The following is a 24,410-nucleotide window of genomic DNA, read 5'->3' on the forward strand; positions in this document are numbered from 1 at the left end:
CTCGAGAATGAAAACCACCATTTACAAAAGAAACTAATCTTCTGAGGAAACAAATGACAGTGCAAAGCCTGAGTGAAGTTAGGATGACAATTACTATCACAGAATTGCACTGCAGCGGAAAACATTTTATCCTGGAACACCTTTCAACCTTGCTCTGACAATGGAACAAAACCATCTACTTACACTCAAGTCTTTTCAGAGGAGCTTTCATTCAAGGCTTGAGCAGTTTCCAGGTTATGGTGTCATAGGCCAGGATTTTACAGCCTCTCCCAGTAAGATATTAAGGTCTGGCCAAAGTAAAAGGCAATTAAGTGGGCCGCTACTTCCACCGGGGCCGGAGGGGGGGGGGGGGGGGGGGGGGGGAGAGCAAGGCCCTTTTTAGGCACTTAATTAAACTGAGCAAGCTTCTCTCTTCCCTACAAGCATCAAATGGGGTGAAGTGAGAATGTCATTTTTGGCCTTTGGATTCAATTATTTTTCACCTTTGCATTCTCAGAGACTGTAGCAGGTATAATTTCCACTGGGCCTAATAAGAGCAGGGTGGCTGGAATTATTTTTTTAAAAATTCCTTTCAGGAATGTGGGAGTCACTGGCTTTTATTGTCCATTCCAAATTGCCCTTCAGCAGGTGGTAGTGAGCTGCCTCCATGAACCACTTTAGTCCCCATGATGTGGGTACACCCACAGTGCTGTTAAGGGCCAAATTCCAGGATCTTGACCCAGTAACAGTGAAGGAACGGCAATATATTTCCAAGTTAGAATGGTGAGTGGCTTGCAGGGAAACTTCCTGGTGGTGGCGTGCCCATATCTTCTGCCTTTGTCCTTCCAGATGGTAATGGTCGTGAGTTTGGAAGGTGCTGTCTCAGCAGCCTTGGTGAGTTCTTGCTGTGCATCTTGAAGGTGGTACATACGGCCACTGTTCATCGTAGGAGGGAGTGAATGTTTGTGGAAGGGGTGTCAATCTCAAGTGGGCTGCTTTGCCCTGGATAGTGTCAAGCTTCTTGAGTGTTGTTGGAACTGTACTCATCCAGTAAGTGGAGAGTACTCAATCACGCTCCTAACTCTTGTGGCTATTGTATTTATATGGCTGGTCCCAGTTCCGTTTCTGGCCAATGGTAACCCAGGAAGATGACAGCGAGGGATTCAGTGATGGTAATCCCATTGAATGTCACGGGATGGTGGTTAGATCCTCTCTTGTTTGAGATGGTCATTGCCTGGCACTTGTGTGGTACGAATGCAACGGCCACTTGTCAGCCCAAGCCTGGATATTTTATAGTTCTTTCCTTATTTGGGGTCACTGTGGTGGATGAGGTAGATGATTTGCCCCACCCTCACATGTGGGGCAGAAATGCCAAATATCTTGGCTTCAGGCCAAAGTCTTTGTACTTTGTAATGATCCATCTAAGTTCTGCCCTGCAGCCTCTCCAAACCCAGCCATTTCACCAAAATAATCTCAACAACATTCTACTGCCATTGTTTCCATCTTCACTCTGCTGTACCTCTGCACCGTTATAGCATCATTTTATAAAATGGAAACCTGATGGCCCTTGAATAATGATTTTAGACATGAACATTCAAACATAATGAGGGAAATCTTCACTGGCTCTGCCAGGCAATAGCATCTTGAAAACTGGGGGAAAATAACTGTGCTCTTCCTTTTTTTCATTCTTCATTCTTTTATGGATGTGGGCATACTGGCAGGACCAGCATTTGTTGCCCATCCCTAATTGCCCTTGAACTGAGTGGCCGTTAAGAGTCAATCTCATTACTGAGGGTCTCGAGTCACATGTAGGTCAGGTAAGGATGGCAGGTTTCCTTCCCATAGGACATTAGTGAACCAGGTGGACTTTTATGACAATTGACAATTGTTTCATGGTCGTCATTAGACTTTTAATTGCACATTTTTATTTAATTCAAATTTCACCACCTGCCGTGGTAGGATTCATACCCGAGTCCCCAGAGCAGTACTCTGGGTTTCTGGATTATTAGTCCAATGATAATATCACCACCCCACAGCCTCGTGCTCTCAACCTGGTTGGCACCGCCTTCAAAGCTATCCAGAACACTAGTTTCATGGAGGCAGTTGTCTCTTCAATTATACCATTTATACACATAGGGTCTTGATTAATATGTTGATCCATCACCAAACAGAATGACTGCACTGCTGTACTGATGAAGAGGAATGCTGTTCTGGGCTCTACAAAAACAATATGGGCTCTTGTGGCCACAGTTCCACTTCACTACCCCACCGACAATCCCCAAGGACCAATCTCTACTATGCCTAAGACCCACCTAATATTATGACAGCCTAGAACTGGCCTAGAACTGGCAACCCACTGTGATGGGATACTCCTTTGTAGGCAGCACCTGTAGGCTGCCACAGGCATGGTAACGAGGCCAAGTCCTGAGAAAGGACGATAGGCATCCTGCTGGACCATTGTGCAGCAGCCCAGTTGTTCAAAACCATTGGTCCAGAATTTATCAGAGGCATTAACTCAGATTTTTCACAGGAGACAAAAAACAGACCCCAGAGTAACAGCGAGAGAAAATTCAGACAAATTCATCATGTGCGAGTATCCTACAGTGCAACTCAGGGCTAGTATTTTACTAGGCATCTTTCATGACAATAAAATGCAATTTTATTTAGCACTTTTGTTGCACAATAAAATAAATGGTTGCTCTTTAAGAAATATACATTTAATATGCATAATAATATCCATATAATATTGTTGAAATTTTTCTACGTCTCTGCATGTTATTTTAACATTCCCACCTGGAAAGTTCCACTTGGATTGATATTGATATTTGCATACATCCACTGCTCCCCCTGGTTTCCCGACATTGTCCAGATCAGATTTTCAGTTATGGTTGATCCTTTGAATCCTTTGAATCTCAGAAACACGTTCAAAGTTCCTGGAATACAAAATATTACAATTACTCCCCAAGACTTTTCAGAGAGTAGTTCAGCACTGATTGATGGAGCGCCCTGTGTTATTTTTCATCAAACTCAAATGCAAAAAGATGCAAATAATTAAAAGGAAACCAATCTTGATAATGGTTAGAGAAAGAAGACAGACAAAAGTGGTTCACAGAGGAACAAAGCCCTTTGAACTACCTCCACTACCATCAAATCATTTTGGCTCTGGTACAAGATTAGCACTGACCACATCTAATCTCATTGAACCTCAATACTTAGACTCACAATCGCTTGCTAACAGGTTGATTGACTGCAACCGTTCAAACCGATGATAAACTTACCTGCACTTTGGACAAAGAAAAGACCGCTGATGAGAAAGGAGAAAGTGAAACTTTTCCGTTGTCAGATGTCAAACTTGGTACGAATACATCCAAAACCCTTGAGGTTCCTGGGAACCACTGTCAATCATGGGACAACTCCCAGCAGTCTGGGAACTTAGATTTGGAAATCATCAAAGGCACATTCAGGAGTTAAAAAATAAATGCTTGTGACACTATTGCAGATAATAAGGAAGTTGCAAACTTTTTCTCTGAGCATTCTGTATCCATTTTCACAGTGAATGTAGAGGGAAAAACACGAGAGGTGAAAGGTGTCACATTTCTATAATGATTTAAAGGCACCAGTCACTCATAAGGGATTGGGCAATTATGTGGTGGGTTGATTTATTTAAACTTGGAGTATATATACATGGGTAGAAAGCTTGAAGACAGCAGCAGCTGTGTGTGCTGCGCCCTGCTCACAGACCAAAGTGAAACCGAGGCAGAGTCATATGTCACACCTCCCTTCTAGAGATGGCATGCTGCTCTCCCTTAAAGGAACATTATAGAATAATACAATCCCTGCAGTGTAGAAGGAGGCCATTCGGCCCATCCAGTCTCTGCTGACCCTCTGAAAGAGCACATTGCCCAGGCCCACTTGCCCATCCTATCCCTGTAACTCCACCTAACCTATGGACACTGAGGGGCAATTTTGAATACCCAATCCACCTAACCTGCATGTCTTGGGTGCAGCCTCAGACTGAAGGAGCAATCCTTTAAAACAGAGATGCGGAGGAATTTCTTCAGCCATAGGGTGGTGAATCTGTGGAACACTTTGCCGCATAATGTGACCATCAATTCACAAGACACGTGATTGGACATGAACAGTGGTTTTAGTAATCTTACAACGGAGCCTGCCTGAGACGAGATGAACTGGCAGCAGGCTCACGACTGCAGAGCTTTATACTTCCGAATAGTGGGAGGAGCCATGGGCGGAGCCAAGGGTGGAGCCCAGTACAAACTCCTCATCTCCCCCTATGGGGGGAGCCACGCAACGGCTCGTATACAAAGCCCACAAGGACACAATACATATAATAGAACACAGTGTGAATTACTAGGTTCATAATTCACCACACCGCAAAAGGCTATGGAGGCTAAGTCACTGAGTGTCCTTAAGACAGAGATAGATAGGTTCTTGATTAATAAGTGGATCAGGGGTTATGGGGAGAAGACAGTAGAATGGGGATGAGAAACATATTGGGGGCGATTCTCCGAGCCACGCGCCGGGCCGGAGAATCACCGCAACTGCGCCACGACGCTGGTGCGCGATTCTCCGAGATGCGGAGAATCAGTGCCATTTGCGCCGGCGTGTTTGGCACGGCGCCAGCCGCGGGCAGATAGAATCGGTGGGGCCGCCGATTCTCCGGCCCGGATGGGCCGAGCGGCCGCGCCGATACGACAGAGTCCCACCGGGGCCGTTCACCCCTGGTAGCTGCCGCCGGGAACTCTGCGCGAAGGGCCAGAGGGCGGCCTGTGGGGCGGGGGAAAACGATACTTCACTGGGGGGGGGGCCTCCGATGGGGTCTGGCCCGCGATCGGCACCCATCGATCTGCAGGCCGGCCTCTCCCTCCCGGGCTTACTTTCTGGAGAGGCCGGCCCCTGAACATCGACTCCATGTTGAGTCGGGGCCGGCGCGCGGAAGAAGTCCCCGTGCATGCGCAGGTTGGCACAGCCTAACTGTGCATAAGCGGGTTGGCGCGGCGCCCATTTTGCACTGGGAAAGAAGGCTGGGGCGGCATGAACCGCCCCAGTGCCATGCTGGCCCCCCATGGGGGCCAGAATTGGTCGTACCAGGGCCCGGTTCACGCTGTCGTGAAACGCGACGGCGTTCACGACGGCGCGAATACTTGGGCTCCATATCGGAGAATCGCCCCCCATCAGCCATGATTGAATGGTGGAGCAGACTCGATGGGCCATATGGCCTAATTCGCCTCTTATGTCTTATGGTTGTGGTGATATAACCACTGTAGTGATGTGTACTTGCAGTAGGGGGATGTATGCCTGTACCTGTAATACAGGTTCCTCCGGTAATCACCTGCCAGATAGCTCCGCCCACAGGGAGCTTGTAATTATTCAGCTAATTTGTAGCCATGTCTTCACTGTCCCTTTTATTCCAAAAACTATAAATTTTCTCACAAGTATGGCATTATATCCGGTGCCTTTTGAAGGTACATGCATGCCACATCAACAGCATTATCTTCATTGACCCTTTCTCCTTAAAAAACTACAGTAAGTTAGTTAAACTTGATTGAGACCACTGCACTTTGTGAGCCATATTAATGGTGTTGGACTAAATATGCAGTGCACTTTTCAAAATTTACGGATGACATAATCTTGGAAGTATTGTGAATTGTGGGAAGGATAGAGTTCAAGAGGACATAAACAGATGGTGGAATGGGCAAACAAGTGGCAAAAGGCTATCCATAGAATCCATAGAATCCCTACAGTGCAGAAAGAGGCCATTTGGCCCATTGAGTCTGCACCGACCCTCTGAAAGAGCACTCTATCTAAGCCCACTCCCACACCCTATCCCTAGAACCCCGCAAATTCATCATGTTCAACCATCCAACATGCACATCTTTAGACTGTGGAAGGAAACCGGAGCACCGGGAGGAAACCCACGCAGACACGTGGAGAATGTGCAAACTCAACACACACTTTCACTGAAAGCCAGAATCAAACACGGGTCTCTCGCCCTATGAAGCAGTGCTAATCACTGTGCCACTCTTATGGTGCAGGCAGATTCTATCATGGCTTTCAACAATAAAATTGGATAATTATCTGAATGGAGAAAATTTGCAGGACTAACGGGAAGAGGTGGGAGGATCGGAGTGGTTGAGATGCTACTGCAGAGAGTCGGCTGGATATGAGAGGCCAAATGGCCTTCTTCTATACTGTTACAATTCTATAATTCTATGAAGCACATAGATAATGCTAACTTCATTAATAAAACTCAAACCATCAAATCAAACTGTGACATTATCAAACACATTGCCAAAATTATTTGTTACAAAGTATCAATGTGTCATTATTGGAGAATAAGCAGAGCGAGAGATTTGCTACTGCTGAAATCAAGACAAAAAACAGCAGCTCACTGGCTTCAGTAATCATAATGCAGTGTTATAATCAGGCAGCCAAGCACTTTGCAGCAGCAAATATTGATGCAGTAAACAAACATGATAAGCCGATTACCTTTTGAACTGAACAAAAGCTTGGGGAACAGCCATTGTCTGGTTCATTCCCCATGGAAATGCCGTGACCAATCAGAGTCAACTTGCCTGGTTTGAATTTAAACAAAAGCTTGGTGGTTAACTGTTTCCTAGTGCTTTCTCCATGGCAATGCCTCTACTAATCAGAGTCCACATTCCCATCCAATCAGCATTCTAATCTCAGGCAGTATAAATGGTTGTTCCCTTTAAGTTTTGGTATTCTTGCCTCTGCCCTGAAGAGTTGGAGGAAAGTATTTAGGGTGGCACGGTAGCACCGTGGTTAGCTCTGTTGCTTCACAGCGCCAGGGTCCCAGGTTTGATTTCCGGCTTGGGTCACTGTCTGTGCGGAGTCTGCACGTTCTTCCTGTGTCTGCGTGGGTTTCCTCCGGGTGCTCGGGTTTCCTCCTACAAGTCCCGAAAGATGTGCTGTTAGGTGAATTGGACATTCTGAATTCTCCCTCTGTGTACCTGAATAGGCACCGGAATGTGGCAACCCGGGGCTTTTCACAGTAACTTCATTGCATTGTTAATGTGTGACAATAAAAGATTATTATATTATTATTGGGAAATTCAGGGCGAGGAATGGCCTCATTTTGCACCGTAGTAATCATGTGATTCTGCGATGTTGCTCATCAAACAACTTGCTCATTCAAAAAAGATTCATGAAAACTATTTCCAAGCATTCTCATTCTTGAACTATTTCAATTTTTTGCTATAGATGAAATAGTTGTGAGAAGGACAGGCACAAAGGACAATACCTTCAGTTTTGTTCAGTTACGTTGGTTTTCTATTTAACTTTTGCATCCTTCAAAATAATCTCAGCAGAAAGCATTGTCCACGTTCCCACCATTTTTCAGATCCTGCTGAATTTTTCTGTTATTTTAAAGGGGCTTTGCTCATAAACAAATTTAGCACAATGTTTTGTTGGCCTTGGAACACGAGCTCAAAGGGGCAATGAATCATTTTGGCAATATGGCAGACACAAATGACAGTGGTGTGATTTTCATGAAGGCGGTGACCCTTTCAATATAATGCATTCGAGGTATATACTAATCCTCTGCAATACTACATGAAATAAAACCTAATTCAGCGCAGTTCATATTATTCTGCAATAACTCTTCCATTCCAAATAAATCAGTCGTATTATGGACCATTCCTTGCCAGTCAGCAAAATAAAGAAAATCAAATAAAACACTCCATTCCCAAATGCGCCCAGATGTTTTACTGACCTAACATCGCTCAGCCTGTGCCTTCATACTTTATAATACCAACCTCTGTCACTTACCTACATCGTATGGATTGAATTTTGGAAGAGAAATTGATTGGGGTCGGGTGCCACTCAAGTGGGTCTGAAAAGAGAAGTTGAATTTACAGATTGCGGGGCTGTGGCACACAAATCAAAACAGTGGTGGTTCTTGCCTCTGCTGTTAAGTCTCGATCCAAGACACTCTGATCTTGAATGTGTTACTGGTCCTCAGCTTCATATCCAGCTTTGGGGAGAACTTTCTTCACCCAGAGAGTGGTGGGCCTGTGGAATGCACGACCACAGGATGCAGTTGTACATTGTAACATTGTGACATTGTGAGCGTGATTGAACGGCCACGCTGCCACCGAAAAGCAGCTTGCCACAACGGAGCACAGCCAATAGAAGCCGGGAGACCCTGCTCCTGGGCTCTACCCGTCTCACAAAGCGATCTCGCAAATCATTGCGATGTATATTCCCCCGTTATGGGTAGGACCACTCTTTCGTAGATCTGCATATTAAAGCGAGACAGCTGGTCTCACTTTAATGTGCAGATTCCCGAGTTACCCGAGGCGTGGGATCAATCTCCCTTGCCTCAATGACCTCGGGTGAGCACCGTTCAGTACTAGTCTCCAGAAACAGGGACCAGACGGAATGACACTCGGGTGGGACTCCCAGCGGATTCCTGGGCATTCTGGCAATGCCACCCTCGCAATCTGGCCGTACCATCTGGGTGGCAGCCTGGCACTGCCAAGGTGCCCTGGAGGCACTGCCAGCTGGCTGGGGAACTGCTAGGGTGCCAAGTTGGCACTGCCAAGATACCAAGCTGGCATTTTATGCATGCTGGCGAATGGGCTGGGGGTGCACTGTGTGGGTCGTGGGGTGGAGGATTGAGGACCCTCCCATAGTGCATTGTTGGGCATTTGGGTGGTGCATCGAGGGCCTCAGAGATCAGGACGCCATTTAAAATGGTACTCCTCAGTGCACAATCAGGGCTATGTGCCGCAAATGCCCCGCTGAGACGCTCCATCGAACGCTAGTGGCGTTTTATAGCCATGTGTTACTTGGCACGGTGACTGGTAGGAAACACACAGCTAAACACGCTCGCTATGGGACTTTGTTCCCTTTTAGTGAAATCATGCCCAGCATGTTCTCAAGGGGTTAGATAAAGCTCTTGGGGCAAAGGGGATCAAAGGATATAGGGGAAGGCAGGCTATTGAGTTGATTGATTAGCCATTCATAATGAATGGTGGAGCAGGCTCAAAGGGCCATATAGCCCGCTCCTGCTCCTTGTTTCTATGTTTCCCATAATCTGCTGTTTAAATCATTAGACTGTGTTGTCTTCCCATGGTAATGTACATCTCTAACCAAATCAAACCGGACTTTCTTTGGGACTATGGGGGAGATTCTCTGGCCGTGTTGTGCCTGGCACCGATCCCGCTATATCAGACTAGTTGTAGAGCCCCAAAACGGGATTTGTGCCAGGCGCCATTCTCATGTCATTCTCCCGATCCGCTCCTGTGATAAGGATCCCACCCAGAAATGGTGAGAGCCTGATCACACCTTATTTGTATCCATTTTAATCTCATTTGCAAGATTAAAAGAGAATGAAGCAGAGCCCGGGGGTCACCTGCTACCCCCAGTGGGAAGCCATGCCGGTCCCATTTGGTACTGCTCTACGAAAGCAGCGACCAGGCGCCATGTACTCTACAAAAGCAGGACCAGGAGCAAGGAGGTAAGTAGCCCTCTCCTCTTACCTCCATGCAGCTCAGGGCACCCTAGCTGCTGGCCAGGTGCTGTGGCAGATCTTACAGAGGGCTGGGGGTTGGGGAGCTGGAGGGGATCAGGTTGGAGTTGTTCCTGGCCGGGGGAAGGGAGGGGGTTGGATTTGGTTATCTGAAGCTTTGAAGCCATTTTTATTTCTTGTGAACACCCATAACAGGAAAAACCACAACTGCAGCTAGGCTGCTGCTTGTCTCTTGAAAGTCCATTTTAACCCATTTGAAGTTTCAACAGGCTCTGTGGTTTCAATATTGCAGTCTGCCTTTGAGCAGAGCTTCACCACTGAGTACCGTCAAAGGGTCACTATCTGGATGCGTGGAAGGGCTCCTGATCTGTGCGGGAGTTTTCCAGCACCAGTGGCTCGCTAGATGCCACTCTAAGAGAAGGGGGTTAAGGGCGGGAGAAGGTTGCAACACAGATTCCCCCATCAGGCGTAAAGGCACTATGAAAGCTCTGATAGCCGAGGTGGATTGAGTGTGACAGCAATACGTTCTCAGGTTGTCTGAGGCTGGGTATCGAATGCGCATGGTTGTATCTCCCCTCGTTTACCCTCGTTCTCTCACAATCCAGCGAGTTAGGCCACTACTCTCAGTTGCATCACCCTCCAAGTCTGGGTCAGGGGAAGATTCCCTCAATGGATAAGGCTCAAGTCACAGACCAGGCAACCACCCTGGTGGCCAAGGGTCTCGGGCCCAATGATGGGTAATCAGCTGCTAGGATCATGAGGACAAAGGGTTGTGGGGAGGGTAGGTGGGGATTGAGGGTCCTGGGTTGGAAGACCTAACTGATTATTGGAATCTCTCCTTCTCCACAACCGACCAGATAAAAGGGGAATCTTCCCCTCCCTGATCGCCATCTTCCCCTCCCTGATCGCCCTCTTCCCCTTCCTGATCACCCTCTTCCCCTCCCTGATCGCCCTCTTCCCCTCCCTGATCGCCCTCTTCCCCTCCCTGATCGCCCTCTTCCCCTCCCTGATCGCCCTCTTCCCCTCCCTGATCGCCCTCTTCTGCTCCCTGATCACTCTCTTCCCCTCCCTGATCGCCCTCTTCCGCTCCCTGATCACTCTCTTCCCCTCCCGAATCACCCTCTTCCCCTCCCTGATCGCCCTCTTCCCCTCCCTGATTGCCCTCTCCCCCTCCCTGATTGCCCTCTCCCCCTCCCTGATTGCCCTCTCCCCCTCCCTGATCGCCCTCTTCCGCTCCCTGATCACCCTCTTCCCCTCCCTGATCGCCCTCTTCCCCTCCCTGATCGCCCTCGTCCCCTCACTGATCGCCCTCTTCCCCTCCCTGATCGCCCTCTTCCCCTCCCGGATCTCCCTCTTCCCCTCCCGGATCGCCCTCTTCCCCTCCCTGATCGCCCTCTTCCACTCCCTGATCGCCCTCTTCTCCTCCCTGATCGCCCTCTTCCGCTCCCTGATCGCTCTCTTCTGCTCCCTGATCGCCCTCTTCGCCTCCCTAATCACCCTCTTCCCCTCCCTGATCGCCCTCTTCCGCTCCCTGATCGCCCTCTTCCCCTCCCTGATCGCCCTCTTCCCCTCCCTGATCGCCCTCGTCCCCTCACTGATCGCCCTCTTCCCCTCCCTGATCGCCCTCTTCCCCTCCCGGATCTCCCTCTTCCCCTCCCGGATCGCTCTCTTCCCCTCCCTGATCGCCCTCTTCCACTCCCTGATCGCCCTCTTCTCCTCCCTGATCGCCCTCTTCCGCTCCCTGATCGCTCTCTTCTGCTCCCTGATCGCCCTCTTCGCCTCCCTAATCACCCTCTTCCCCTCCCTGATCGCCCTCTTCCGCTCCCTGATCGCCCTCTTCTGCTCTCTGATCGCCCTCTTCCCCTCCCGGATCACCCTCTTCCCCTCCCGGATCGCTCTCTTCCCCTCCCTGATCACCCTCTTCCCCTCCCGGATCGCTCTCTTCCCCTCCCTGATCGCCCTGTTCCACTCCCTGATCGTTCTCCTCCTGTCTTTTGGGGCCTGCAGCAGGAAGCAGGCCCAATTCGGGAGAGAGAGAAACCCACCCATGTTGAAACGCTTTAAACGACAGGGCGTTGCATGTATCAGGTGCAACTTTTTTTCGTGTTGAACATTTCTTGTGACAGTTATCTATTCCCAACATTGATTACCGACCTCACCCATGCCCACTCAATGCTCCTATAACTTATCAATCATCCGTAGTCTAGAGCTATGTCCAGATGTCTCCTGCAGGATGCACCTCAGAGGTGGAGGTGGAGACACCTGCTGCCTTCTGCACCCTGTAGCCCTTGATGCCCTTGGCGGTCATCCTCTGGAGGGCCTGCAGCCTGAGGATCCCGGCCGACTTACCAGTGGCACAGGTGTCACCATGCCACCCATTCTGACTGCTGCCCTTGTGATGCACCATTGTCAGGAGGGGGTGGTGTTAGAAGAACTGCAGACCGCCCAAACCTCGCTGATGGGTGGCTCTGGATGGGCTCCAGTGCTTCTTTCTCCCTGACGGTGTTCAAGGGATCCTGGGTGACTACATGGGATGGAGAGGCAGTTGGAGTGAGTTCCAGAAGCCTCTGAGTCATCTGGCCTTTCCAGTCCTGGAGGCTCCCCATTGCCTGCGCCCCGGTGTTCACACCCTGAGAGGTGGTCCTCTGTGATCGGGAGAAGCTCTGGACTGCAACTCCAGTGTCTGTGACATGCCCCTCAGTGAATGAGACATCACGTTGAGGCCCTCAGCCATGGTCATCACAGACTGAGCCATGCCTTGCACTCCACCATGGCATGGCTCAGATTTCGGGACCCTTGCAGTAGTGGCCTGGGTGCCATGCATTGCCAGCACCATATCCAGAGCCTGAAGCCTTCGGGACTCCACCTTCTGGATGAAGGTGCAATGGATCCTCAATTCTCTGGCGCAGGGACTCTAGGCAGATGGCATGTGTGAACACTGCGCCAAGAGAGAAAGGGGTTGTGATGAGTGCCAGGGTCTTCTGAGGAGCAACCTGGGAGGTTGGATGTGTTAAGGGAGGGTACGAGGTATGAGCCTGTGGATTAGTGAGAGGGGTGAATACCAGGGGTGGCGGGTGGAACTGGTGGCAGGAGGAGAGACCCTTGCAGCTCATTGGTAGTCGGTCATCTTGTTTGACATTGGATGCCATTTCTCATTGTCATGCTGTTGGCTTGAAGTGGAGCTGCCACTGCCTCCCAGGGGGCATTTGTCACCGTGTGGTTGGGTCTTCTACCCCCTCAGGGGTACAGCGTGCCCCGCCTCTCCTCCATGACATTCAAAAGCCTGGCGAGGTCTGAATTAAGAGTTCGAGCAGCATCTTCCCCCGCTGCCATCTTCCTGGCTTGTCTGGGAGTGAATGATGAGAGACCATTTAAACATGGCTTCCCCTTGTTAGCAGTGAATAGCTGCGTTCCCAGTCGGGTGAATCAGACACCGGAGGACTCTGGCTTGCCGTACATGCCGGGGGTCATTTTGTGCGCTACATTTGGGTGAATTGCGATCTGGATTGTACCCATCTACTCGGCGGGAATCACACCTCTTCCCCACCCAAAAAGACACTTTTCTGGGAGAATCGTGCCCTGTGACTTGGATCTCTCCACAGTTGATCATGTTATCACTCCTCCTCTTAAATTCCCAACTTCATTGAACTGCTAAACCAAAATACTTGGTCTGGGGTACGGTGCTGGATGGCAAGGGTGTGCGGGTGAACAGTCAGTCTGAAGGAGCGGCAGAGGATCAGATTTTCCTCACATGAGCCAGAGCAGCACTGCAACTGCTTCTGGGCTCACCAAGGAAAGGCCCCCACTGCCTTGGACAGATGATGCTGAATCCCTCTCAGAATGGGATGGAAATGCCACGCGAGTCCTCCCGATGTCAAACAACCCTGATTACTGTTTATGCCTGAGGTAACCCTCTGAGACCGAGGGGTGCCTCGAAACTAAACCAATGACATTAACCGTCAGGAGTGGAGCGAGAAAGAGTCACTTCATTTTAATTGCACACACTCTCTGTTCCTGAGATGTGAAAGGAGGTAAAATTTCCCACAGATGTCCTGTAATGCTACCAGAGAACATAATTCATTAGCCAATTCATTGGAGCAATTCATGAAGAAGCGTGAAAACATGGAACATTTATAAAAGCAGTAAATTTAATCATTGTAAAATTCACACATTGTTGTGAAAGAAAAGGACAAGGACAATGGAAGGAATGAGCTCTTAAAAGGCTGGATTTTTATTTATAAAATCATAGAGATGAGTTTACCCCCCCCCCCCCCCCCGGTGATGGGAAAGGTGGTGGGATGGGATGCGGAGCTGGCAAAATAGCAGGGAGCCAAGTCAGAGCAACTCCCCGTCGCTGTCCCATTATTGGAGACAGCGGGAAAAGATAAGCCAATTTGTATAACTAAAGGTCCTAGTTGGAGCCATCTCACAGTTCCACTTGCCTTTTGCCAACATCAGCTTCACGGAGGCAGCGTCCCCATGGTAGCCAATGAAGATGGTTGGCACCAGCGGCTCAAAGGTGTGGCAGTCCTATAGGCCTAAGGGTCTCTCAAAAATGTTTCCTCGCCCCCCCCCCCCCCCCCCCCCCCTCCCATCTTGTGGTGTCTACCCCTCTCACCCCCTTAAATCATAACTTCTATCTATCGGTTTGGATGTGCCTCCGTCCTGAGGTACCCAAGGTCGTTGACCTACTTCAGCAGCGCCCGCCTCTCCTGGAGGCTTCAGAGCTGCTGGCCCACAGATCAGGCCGGCAGCATCCGGGACGTGCCTGCTGATTAAAAATCATCAAACTGGTGCTCCTGCTGCTGGCAAGTGCGGGACTGTGAGCTGCTATTCAACCCAATGTCAGGGCTCCGCAGCGTGAGGGAAAATTCAGCCCCGCGAAGAGAGAGCAAATTAAAAGTTTGAAAACTGACAGTGGAGTTCAGATGGTGCTCAGGAATTATTCTAGAGGTTTTATGGTCAGATTCAACCAGCTGTCAAACGAGTTCCATGATTTCCTCAGAGGACAGGAACATAAATTATTTACCTCCTTATGACAACACGTGCACAGGGATTTCTCAGAGAAGAGTTGCTTAGCTCAGTGCTGTGATGTTCCTCATCTTCATTAATAATTTGGTAGATATTATTCCAAAAAGCAATATTGTTGATGGCACCGCCGTCTGCAGTGTAATTAATTTGTCAAGTACAAGACAAGCTGTAACCAAATCATTGCACGCAAATACATGCAAAACTGCACAGTGGGTGGACAAGTAGTATGTTATCTTCACTCTGGGAGGGCTGAGCCAGTAATTCTGTCAAAAAGATTGACTCATATGTTCCTAATCAATTTTGACACTATAAACGTGTCAGAAGTTTTTAAAAGCCAAAAAGATGCAGCTCCTGAGTTTTGAACACGTTCAATCTGTGCAAATCAGTGGAAAAGATGGCTAGAAATGTATAGACCCTAACAGAGACCGCCTGCCTCTTTTTGTGTTCGAAAAAGCATATAAGGAATAAAAATGCATTCCTTCCTTTTCAGGCTTCCTTCAAAAGCACCTTCCAAATCCACGACCACTACCACCGAGAAGGACAAGCGCAGCAGATAGGTGGGAACTCCACCACCTTGACGTTCCCCTCCAAGTCACTCACTATCCTGACTCGGAAATATATCACCATTTCGTCACTGTCGCTGGGTCGAAATCCTGGCACTCCATCCCTGACAGCACAGTGGGTGTACCTACACTCCATGGACTGCAGTGGTACAAGAAGGCAGCTCACCTCAACCTTCTCAAGGGCACCTTGGGATGGCAATGAATGCTGGCCTAACCAGCGATGACTGCATTTCTTGAATTTGTAGGAACTGAAATCTGTCCCTGCTTGTTCCCATTGAGGCAAGCAGAAGACAAACTTTTGTGCTGTCTCTTCATTTGTCTGATTGTAGCATTCAGCTGAGAGCAATCTGTATTTCTGGCCTGGCTGAATGCTCAAAGGGGCCTAGCAGCATGCATGCTTAGCTGGCTTTCACCTCTCAAAAACAGCCTGGCCCTCTTGATGGTGAGTTGCACTCAGTAAAATGTTGTTGCTGCTGTCTGCCAATACAGCATTGGTTGTAAGTGGAAGTTGAAAAGCCAGGGGGAGATAGGTAGATCCAGATTCATAATGGAGGTCAGCACGAGGACAGAGGACTTCTCCAAAGGCGGCGTTTAAGTTGGTGGGCAGGAGCCTCTCAAGGAACAACCTCAGAAAGAGTCAGAGTGGTCAACTCCCAGGGTCTGGCCTCAAGGCCACGGCTATAATGCTGGAAGAAATTCAATGACTCATGCAACCAGCTTGTCGCACTGCCCAATGCATCACAGCTCTGTCACATCAACAGTCCCTGACACTCAAGACTCAGGCTAACATTCAGATGCTGCATCTCACCCTCACACACCTTTCTGTTATTCAAGCATCACATCCACCTCTCGCTGCCTCCACATATTCAGCCAAGGCAGACAAACACAGTGCAACACAACTACTGACATTCATCCCCTCTATTGGAATTGGAATCTGCATGTGTGAATCACTGGGCATGAGTTGGTTGCATCCAGGCCAGGAGGAAAGAATGCTGTGTTGCCCAGCTCATTGGAGCTTTGCTACAGGGGACACACGCACTCACACACCACATGCATGCACCACACAGTTACTTGATGCATTGACAGGTCTGTGAAACAGCTCCCTTTCACCATGAAGGAGAATGGAGGAGTTTGAGACCAACATGGCATTTGGAGCCCATCCTTGCTCCAGTGGAAATGGTGACTAACTCCATGACAGCACTGGTGGAATGGCACTGGAGAGTCTGGTGAAGCACCACCCGGGGGGGAGTGGCAGTGGCACCTTGCAGCGCAGATCTTCTATTCCCTGTAAAACTGATGGCGATCGCGCTGCTGTCACTGTCACTCCAACAGAGTTGCTAGGGGGCATCCTGCAAGATAACCAACAGTTTCCCCTACTGTGATCTAGTAGTCCTCCACCATCCATGCTGCAACCACTGGGGTAGCATTGTGTAGAATTATAAGGACAGACAGGCACACCCATAAGACAGGCTCTGAAGGAATGCATGAAGCTCAATATTTCATTTTTGTTTGTATAATTTGCTGTGTTATTCAATAAAGGCTTTTATTGGTGGCTTCTATTATCTGATTTTGCTCAGAGGTTGTTGTGACGGGATAGAAAATAGAACATAGAACAGTACAGCACAGAACAGGCCCTTCGGCCCTCGATGTTGTGCCGAACAATGATCACCCTACTCAAACCCACGTACCCACCCTATACCCGCAACCCAACAACCCCCCTGTTACAGATAGATGGTAAAATGCAGAATGATGGAACCATGGTGGGGAAGGGATGATCTCCTAAGAGGGATGATCTCCTAAGAGTAGACTCAAACAAACAGCGTCCCAGGAGTGAAGGGGTTCCTTTTCCTGCTGAGGTATCCTCCCAATGTTTATAGTACTCAGGTCAGGTTGGTGACACAGAACTTTCTTTATTGACAGTTTATTTACTTTGTTCAGTATTGCAGCTCTCATGCCACACATCCAGTGCCCCAGCTGCCTCCTATTTATACATGCTCAGAGTAAAACAATGTCTTTCGCCTTTGTATCCTAATATTATAATTTACATACAAGTAACACTGGATACCGTGTGACAATGGCTGTGTACTTCTAATTGCTATGGTTTGGAGGAGGCAGCACCAACCTGGGGCAAACTCCAGAGGAGAGTATAGGGCTCCTTCTCGAAAAGTGACTTGGGCAGTTAAACTATTGCTTAAGAAGCTCCACCATGTCTCTGATTGTATTCTCTTGTCCTTGCATGGTCAGGTAGCAGGGAAAGGCAGCATCCCTTGTCTCCTGCAAGCAACCCTCTAATACTTTGAGGTGGTCCAAACGTGACGGAAATGCCAGACTGCTTCCCACCCGAAATTATCCGGTTGTGTAGAAGTTACGAGGGCCAGTGACCTTGACGGCCACTGGAAGTGCCACCCTAGCCCTGTTGTTTGGCTGCAAGCCTGGTTCTCTCAGGCCTTGCTGCTGGGTGGGGGGTGGAGGCAGTAGGTGAAGTCACCCATGAAAACTCTTGGGTGGGTAGGGCCTTTTGTGGTGTGTCCTCCTCCTCCTCCCTCTGCAGCCTCAGCTCCATCTCTCTGTCGTGTTACAGATTGAGACAGACGACACAACGGTTTCAGTCTTTGTATGGAAAAGATCATCAATTTCTTTGGCTTCCCTGCATGGGTGTACGGCGACACTTTCAGGCATGTCCAGCAACTTGCTAAAATACCGCCAAAGATACACCACAGTACTTTCACAAACTCTCCAGTGGTAAAAAAAAGTCAAAAGCTGTCAACCTGCAAGTTGGAGGCCTTTCCCTTTAAGTTGGGCTAGTGGTGGGTGTGGGAGTTTCTTGTGAGGGATTAGCGCAGGCAGTGATCCCAATGTAGTCATCAGTGGCGTTTGCGTTTCATAGGCTGTTTCTGTACTGAGAAAAGAATGGGAAGCTGAAACCCCAGAAATAACTCAATGTTCACATGTTTGTTGTTTAAGATAATTAAAATTAAAATAATTGTACAAATGTGTTGTGCTTGGTTGTTTTGTATTTGATTATGAGAGCCTGTTTGTTATTGGTGCGCAGAGTGCTCGATTAGTTGAACCTGTGTGTGGATTCAGAGAAACCACTGGGTGGCACGGTAGCACAGTGGTTAGCATTGTCGCTTCACAGCTCCAGGGTTCCAGGTTCAATTCCCGACTGGGTCATTGTCTGTCTGGAGTCTGCATGTTTTCCCCAGGTCTGCAGGAGTTTCCTCCGGGTGCTCCGGTTTCCTCCCATAGTCCAAAGACGTGCAGGTTAGGTGGATTGGCCGTGCTAAATTGCCCTTAGTGTCCAAAGGGGCTGGTTTAGCTCACTGGGCTAAATCGCTGGCTTTTAAAGCAGGCCAGCAGCACGGTTCGATTCCCGTACCAGCCTCCCCAGACAGGCGCCGGAATGTGGCGACTAGGGGCTTTTCACAGTAACTTCATTGAAGCCTACTCGTGCCAATAAGCGATTTTCATTTCATTTCATTTCATTTCAAAGGGGTTGGGTGGGGTTGCTGGGTTACAGGTATGGGGCGGAGTTCCGGGCTTAAATGGGGTGTTCTTTCCAAGGGCTGATGCAGGCTCGATGGGCCAAATGGCCTCCTTCTGCACTGTAAATTCTACGTATATGTTATTGTTTTAAGACTGGGATGAGGAGGAATTCCTTCTCTCAGAGGGTTCACTTCTCCGATCTAAAACAAGACTCTCCCCCGCCACCCCCAGTGCACATCAATGGCGTCAAAGTGGAGTTGGTCGATAGCTTTAAGTTCCAGGAGGTCATCAACACTAACAGTCTATCCTGGTCCACTCACGTTGATGCAACAGTCAAGAAAGCCCGACAACATCGCTACTTCCTACAGAAGCTAAAAAAATTTGGCATGTCTGCAGCAACACTCACAAACATCTACAGATGTGCAATAGAGAGCATTCTATCTGGCTGCATCACAGCTTGGTATGGCAACTGCTCAGCCCAAGATCGTAAGAAACTGCAGAGTGTGGTGAACTCAGCCCAAAGCATCACACAAGCTTGCCACCCTCCCATTGATTCTGTGTACACTTCCCGCTGCCTCAGGAAGGCAGATCCCTCACACCCAGGCTTTGCCCTCTTCCAGACCCAGCCAACAGGCAGAAGGTACAGAAGTCTGAAGACCCGCACATCCAGAGATAGGAACAGCTTCTTCCCCACAGCTACTAGACTCCTCAACGACTCCCCTTCGGACTGATCTGTTCCCTGTAAGAACACTATTCACAACGCCCTATGCTGCTCTTGCTCATGTATTGCTTTATTTGGTCCTTGTTCCACACTGTAACCAATCCCTGTTTGGTGATGTACCATTTATCAATGTTCTCTGTTGATTATTCTTTTGTCTACTATATACGTACTGTGTAACTTCCCTTGGCCGCAGCAAAATACTTTTCACTGTACTTCGGTGACAATAAATATCAATCAATCAATCAGTTGTGACTCTTTATAACTCCTTGCCACAGAAAGCTGTGGGGATAGAGGCCTTGTGTACATTTGAGGCTGAGATACATAGATTCTTGATCAGTGAGCGAATCAAGTGTTACGGGGTAAGGGCAGGAAAGTGGACGTGAGTGATGTTGGTTCAGCCATGACCCTATTGAATGGGACAGCAGGCTCGAGGGGCTGAACTGACTCCCCATGTTGCTATTTCTCATGGTCTAAAAATGTAGAAGCTGCTGAAAGATAGATCTTTAAGCATCTTTAAACATTTTAAAGGACTGCAAATAAATTCCTTTTACACAAAAAAAAGCGAGTATGTCATCTCCTCATAGCTCCGTGATATAAAAATAGACAACAGACTACTTACTTTTGGGGGCACCAATTTCCTTTCCCTAACTCTCCAGCACAAGCAGCATTGTTAAATATCCCCGTTATCTTGAATTGCACTTCTCAAGGGAAAACAATGCAGTTTATTTATTTTTTAAACGTGCCATTCGCCTGAAACAACCACTTATATGCAGCCCAAAGATGGAGTATTAGAACTACAGAAAAGAAAACCTTCATTTGGTTATGTTCTCTAGTTAAAGTCTATCCATAATAGCAGCTTTGACGATGTAGGGTTATTCCTTAATTAAGTCAATGCTTTTCAGCCAGATTATCCAGTCCCCTACAGGATTGTGCGCAGAAAAAAACCCAACAATATCCTGCCTGAGGACAGTCCCAGGGGAACTGCTGCTTTGTAAGCCAAATCTGTCCGTGCCAAGGAAAAATGAACTGTCACATCTGCCAATTGGAACAAATCCAAACATTCTGCGATGAATACCAGTAACAATGCTTTATTCCCACTTTTCTGCCTGCAGAACCTCCACCAGATAGTAGCATTAACCCCAGTGCCAGTTGTCTGAACGTAAAGGTTTAAATCAGAGAATCACCAAGTTGTCACAGTGTAGAAGGAAGCCATTCAGCCCATCGTTTTCTGCACTAGCTCTCCAAATGAACATTGTGACTTTGTGTTACTCCTCTGCCTTTTCCCCCATACCCCTGCAGATTGTTTCTATTCAAGTCATCATCTAATGCCCTCTGAAATGCCTCAATCAAATATGCCTCCATCACATTTCCAGGCAGTGCATTCCAGACCCAAAGCACTCGTTGTGTGAAAATGTTTTTCTCACAAAGCATTGGGGCTGATTTAGCTCACTCAGCTAAATCGCTGGCTTTTAAAGCAGACCAAGCAGGCCAGCAGCAAGGTTCGATTCCCGTACCAGCCTCCCCGGACAGGCGCCGGAATGTGGCGACTAGGGGCTTTTCACAGTAACTTCATTGAAGCCTACTCGTGACAATAAAGCGATTTTCATTTTCATTTCATTTACTTCTTTTGCAAATCAGTTTAAATCCGTGGCGTCTCATTCAAGGTCCTTTCGCCAGCGGGGACAGTTTCTCCCGATCTACTCTGTCCAGCCGCCTCATGATTTTGAACATCTCTATCAAATCTCCTCTCAGCCTTCTCCTCTCGAAGGAGAACAGTCCCAAACCTCCGCAATCTCTCCTCAGCTGAAGTTTCCTCTCTGGGACTGCAGGGCTGACCATATATTGAAGAATCAAGGATGTTGAAGAATGCAGCATTAAAAAGGAAATAGAAACAGGAAATGCCAGAAATGCATGGTGAGTTTGTGAGGAAAGAAAAACAGATTCTCTTTCCAGATCCTGATGGAACTACTGTGTATTTTTTGATTGCATTTTAAGATCCCGGGCAGCACGGTAGCACAGTGGTTAGCATTGTGGCGTCAGAGCGCCAGGGTCCCAAGTTCGATTCCCTGCTGGGTCACTGTCTGTGCGGAGTCTGCACCGTGTCTGCATGGGTTTCCTCCGGGTGCTCTGGTTTCCTCCCACAGTCCAAAGATGTGCAGATGAGGTGGATTGGCAATGCTAAATTGCCCTTCATGTCCAAAAACAAAGGTTAGGAGGGGTTATTGGGTTAAGGGGATAGGGTTGAAGTGAGGGCTTAAGTGTGTTGGTGCAGACTCGATGGGCCGAATGGCCTCCTTCTGCACTGTATGTTCTATGTTCATCCCCAGCAATTGAGGGTCCTAATCTAAACCACTTTGGCTTACATAAATAGAATGTCTTTATGTCATTGGTTGGCTCAACCTGGACAGCATCTTTGTTAGAACTGCTTCATCCTTGCTTTATGTTGTTCATATACCTGTACAATAAACACATCTGATCTTCTGAACTTGGTCCAATAAATCAACTGTATGTGTCCGACCCTTTTAAGATCAGAATGCTCTCATTATTATTTGCCGTACAATTTCAATGCACTGCAGGGTGTATCAGCTGGATTCACCACTGCTGAAAAAACAAATGCTTACCCAATGTGAATTTTATAGAGGCTTATTTTGAACTTTGGTCACGGTCCTACTTTTGCTGTGCTTTTTAAAGGGGATTACACTGATTATTGTCTGAATTTACAGTATTTATCTGATAACTACTCATTTATGGCAAAAGCAGAAATGCTCATTGAACCTGGCTTGCCAACTTAAGCACAGAAAAGAAATGGCCTGCTCCTTACTTACATTTAGAATTAATATTAATTCTTTCATTTCAGTAATGAGTCTTTAATCACAAAGGGAGATGTTTGACATTTTTCCAAGCTACGGAACTGCATTGTGCAGATTTTTATTTGTTGGTATTAAAGGTGTGCCTTATAATGCTGCAGTCCATCATTTCTGCTGGTCCCTAAGGATCTCCATCTCTGACAATTCAAACTAACAGCTGCTGTGGGCTTGGCTATTGGATAGTTTTGAATGCCTACTGAGACCGCTCTGAAAAAGCCAACTCAACCGAGAGTGACATTTGCAAGTTTAGGCAAGAAGTCCCTTTGAAATGTAACAGAAGTAACATCAAGATGAGAGTGGAGTCTTTCCCCAGTAAAACAACTGGGATGGCATGGGGTGGGGAGAGGAATAGGAAACTAGCTGGAGACTCTTGAGGGCCTCAGGGCAGTGGGGTGCGGCTGAGAGTAGTAGTAAGAGGCAAAAAGAGACAGAGGAACCAAGCAGGGAATCAGAAAGTCAAACTGAGGAGAGGCTGCAGAGTTCAGTTAGGGCCTGAGGATAGGCAGCCATTGCAGGTAGACTGGGTTAAGGAAAAGAAAAAGGCAAAACACGAGGAGTGGTTCAATCAGAAAAAAAATCTATTTCCAGTTTGGGGCACATTTAACGGGGTGTTTCTTGGTAGCATCAGTGCCGACGAACACCCCGCTATTCAACGGCACTTTGCCATCTGTTTTGGCCTCGGTGGGGTTTCTCTCTGCTGAGGCCACACTCAGGGTGGGATTCTCCGGCCACACCCGCCCAGTGACCGCAAATTCCCATCCGATGTCAATGGACCTTTACATGTTCCGCATACCACCCCATGGCGATCTCGCGACGGGTGGTGGTGGTGGTGGGGGGAAGAATCCAGCCCCCAGAGTCATTTACTGCTGGTGAACTGAAGCCAGCTAGCAGGAAAGGCTCCTCGCAGATTGGGGCATCATTTTGGAAGACTGCCCTGATCTCACCGCCCCCCCCCCCCCCCCCCCCCCCCCCGCCCCCAACTTCTCCCAACCAGAGGGAGGCCCCCAGGAACAACCTGTTGCCCCACCCCTCCATCTGCTAAGGCTCCCCCCGGCCCGATTCTTCCATTGCCAACCAGGCACCCCGACACCCAGGCACTGCCATCCAGGCTCTTTGCCAAAGGTGTCAAAGGTTCCCCGCTTGGTGCCCAACCACCAGTCTAACTTGGTGAGCATTACCCTGCCAGCCTGGCAGTGCCACTTGATACCCTGGCAGTATCAGGGTGGCACTGCCATGATGCCCGTAAGCTAAATCTCGCAAGCTGTTTCGAGCGTCGGAAATCTTGCCAGGGGCCTCACGTGAGATTTAATGGCCTCATTGCATTACCAAGTCGAGGCCATTAAATTGTGTCCAACATAGAAAAATAAAGGAAGAAATCATGGTTAATTAAAAACTCAAACCATCAGACAGACTTTCGTTTGGCTAGTTTGCTCTCCCGTCTCAGTGAGTTGAGTTGCAATAACACCAGAAGTAAGTTGCAACTACTTATGTCTGTCTGCCTGCTTCAGAGACTAAAGAATACACAGATAAATTAAAGAAGGGAAACTCCATGACTCCCACAGCCCACCTTCATGATAATGTGGCATAGTTAGGGTGTTCCAAACAGAAATTAAAATCAAACATATCTTTTATCTTCAAGTAACCCTTTTAATTCTGCGACCCACATGAATAATTTATACCTTGAATGATGTAAACAGTCCTCTTCTCCAAACTTGCCGAATCCACCAAAAAACTCTCTTACTGACAAGCTGTTTCCAGCTTCTATTCAGCTGGGAACCATATAGATAATTTTAATCTTTCCTTGAGATAAGTGTAGACTTCGTGACTTTATCTCAAGCTTAGAGTTGGGTCATCCAGGGCTGGATTCTCTAATCCCGCGGCAGAGTGTCCACGCCGTCGTAAACACCGTTGCTATAGGGGGCCAGCATGGCGGTAGAATGGTTCGCGCCACTCCAGCTGCCGATCCCGGCGTGAACTGTGCACCACAGGATCCGCACATGCGCAGTGGTGCCTGCGCTAACGCGTGCATGCGCAGTGGCCTCCTTCAACGCACCGGCCCCGACGCAATATGGTGCAGGGCTACAGGGGCCGGCACATAGGAAAGGAGGCCCCCAGCCAATTGGTGGGCCCCGATCGTGGGCCAGGCCACATCGGAGCCCCCCCCCCCCAGGGTCGGGACCCCCCTCCCCCCCACAGGCCGCCACCCGACCCTTCAACACCAAGGTATTGCCGGCTCAGGGCAGGTTAGA

General features: G+C 48.5%; 1 protein-coding gene across 2 annotated transcripts in view; it reads right to left on the minus strand.

The window, feature by feature from the left end:
- Window positions 1–24,410, minus strand: part of mdga2a (MAM domain containing glycosylphosphatidylinositol anchor 2a) — a 1,064,841-nt gene that overhangs the window by 22,950 nt on the left and 1,017,481 nt on the right. For both annotated transcript variants that reach the window (XM_038776329.1, XM_038776328.1), the window contains one exon: window positions 2,773–2,912. In XM_038776329.1, coding sequence (XP_038632257.1) covers window positions 2,773–2,912 — 140 coding nt within the window. The remainder of the gene's footprint in view (window positions 1–2,772; window positions 2,913–24,410) is intronic.

The sequence above is a fragment of the Scyliorhinus canicula genome, chromosome 2, assembly GCF_902713615.1.
Source record: "Scyliorhinus canicula chromosome 2, sScyCan1.1, whole genome shotgun sequence".
Classification (NCBI taxonomy): Eukaryota; Metazoa; Chordata; class Chondrichthyes; order Carcharhiniformes; family Scyliorhinidae; genus Scyliorhinus; species Scyliorhinus canicula.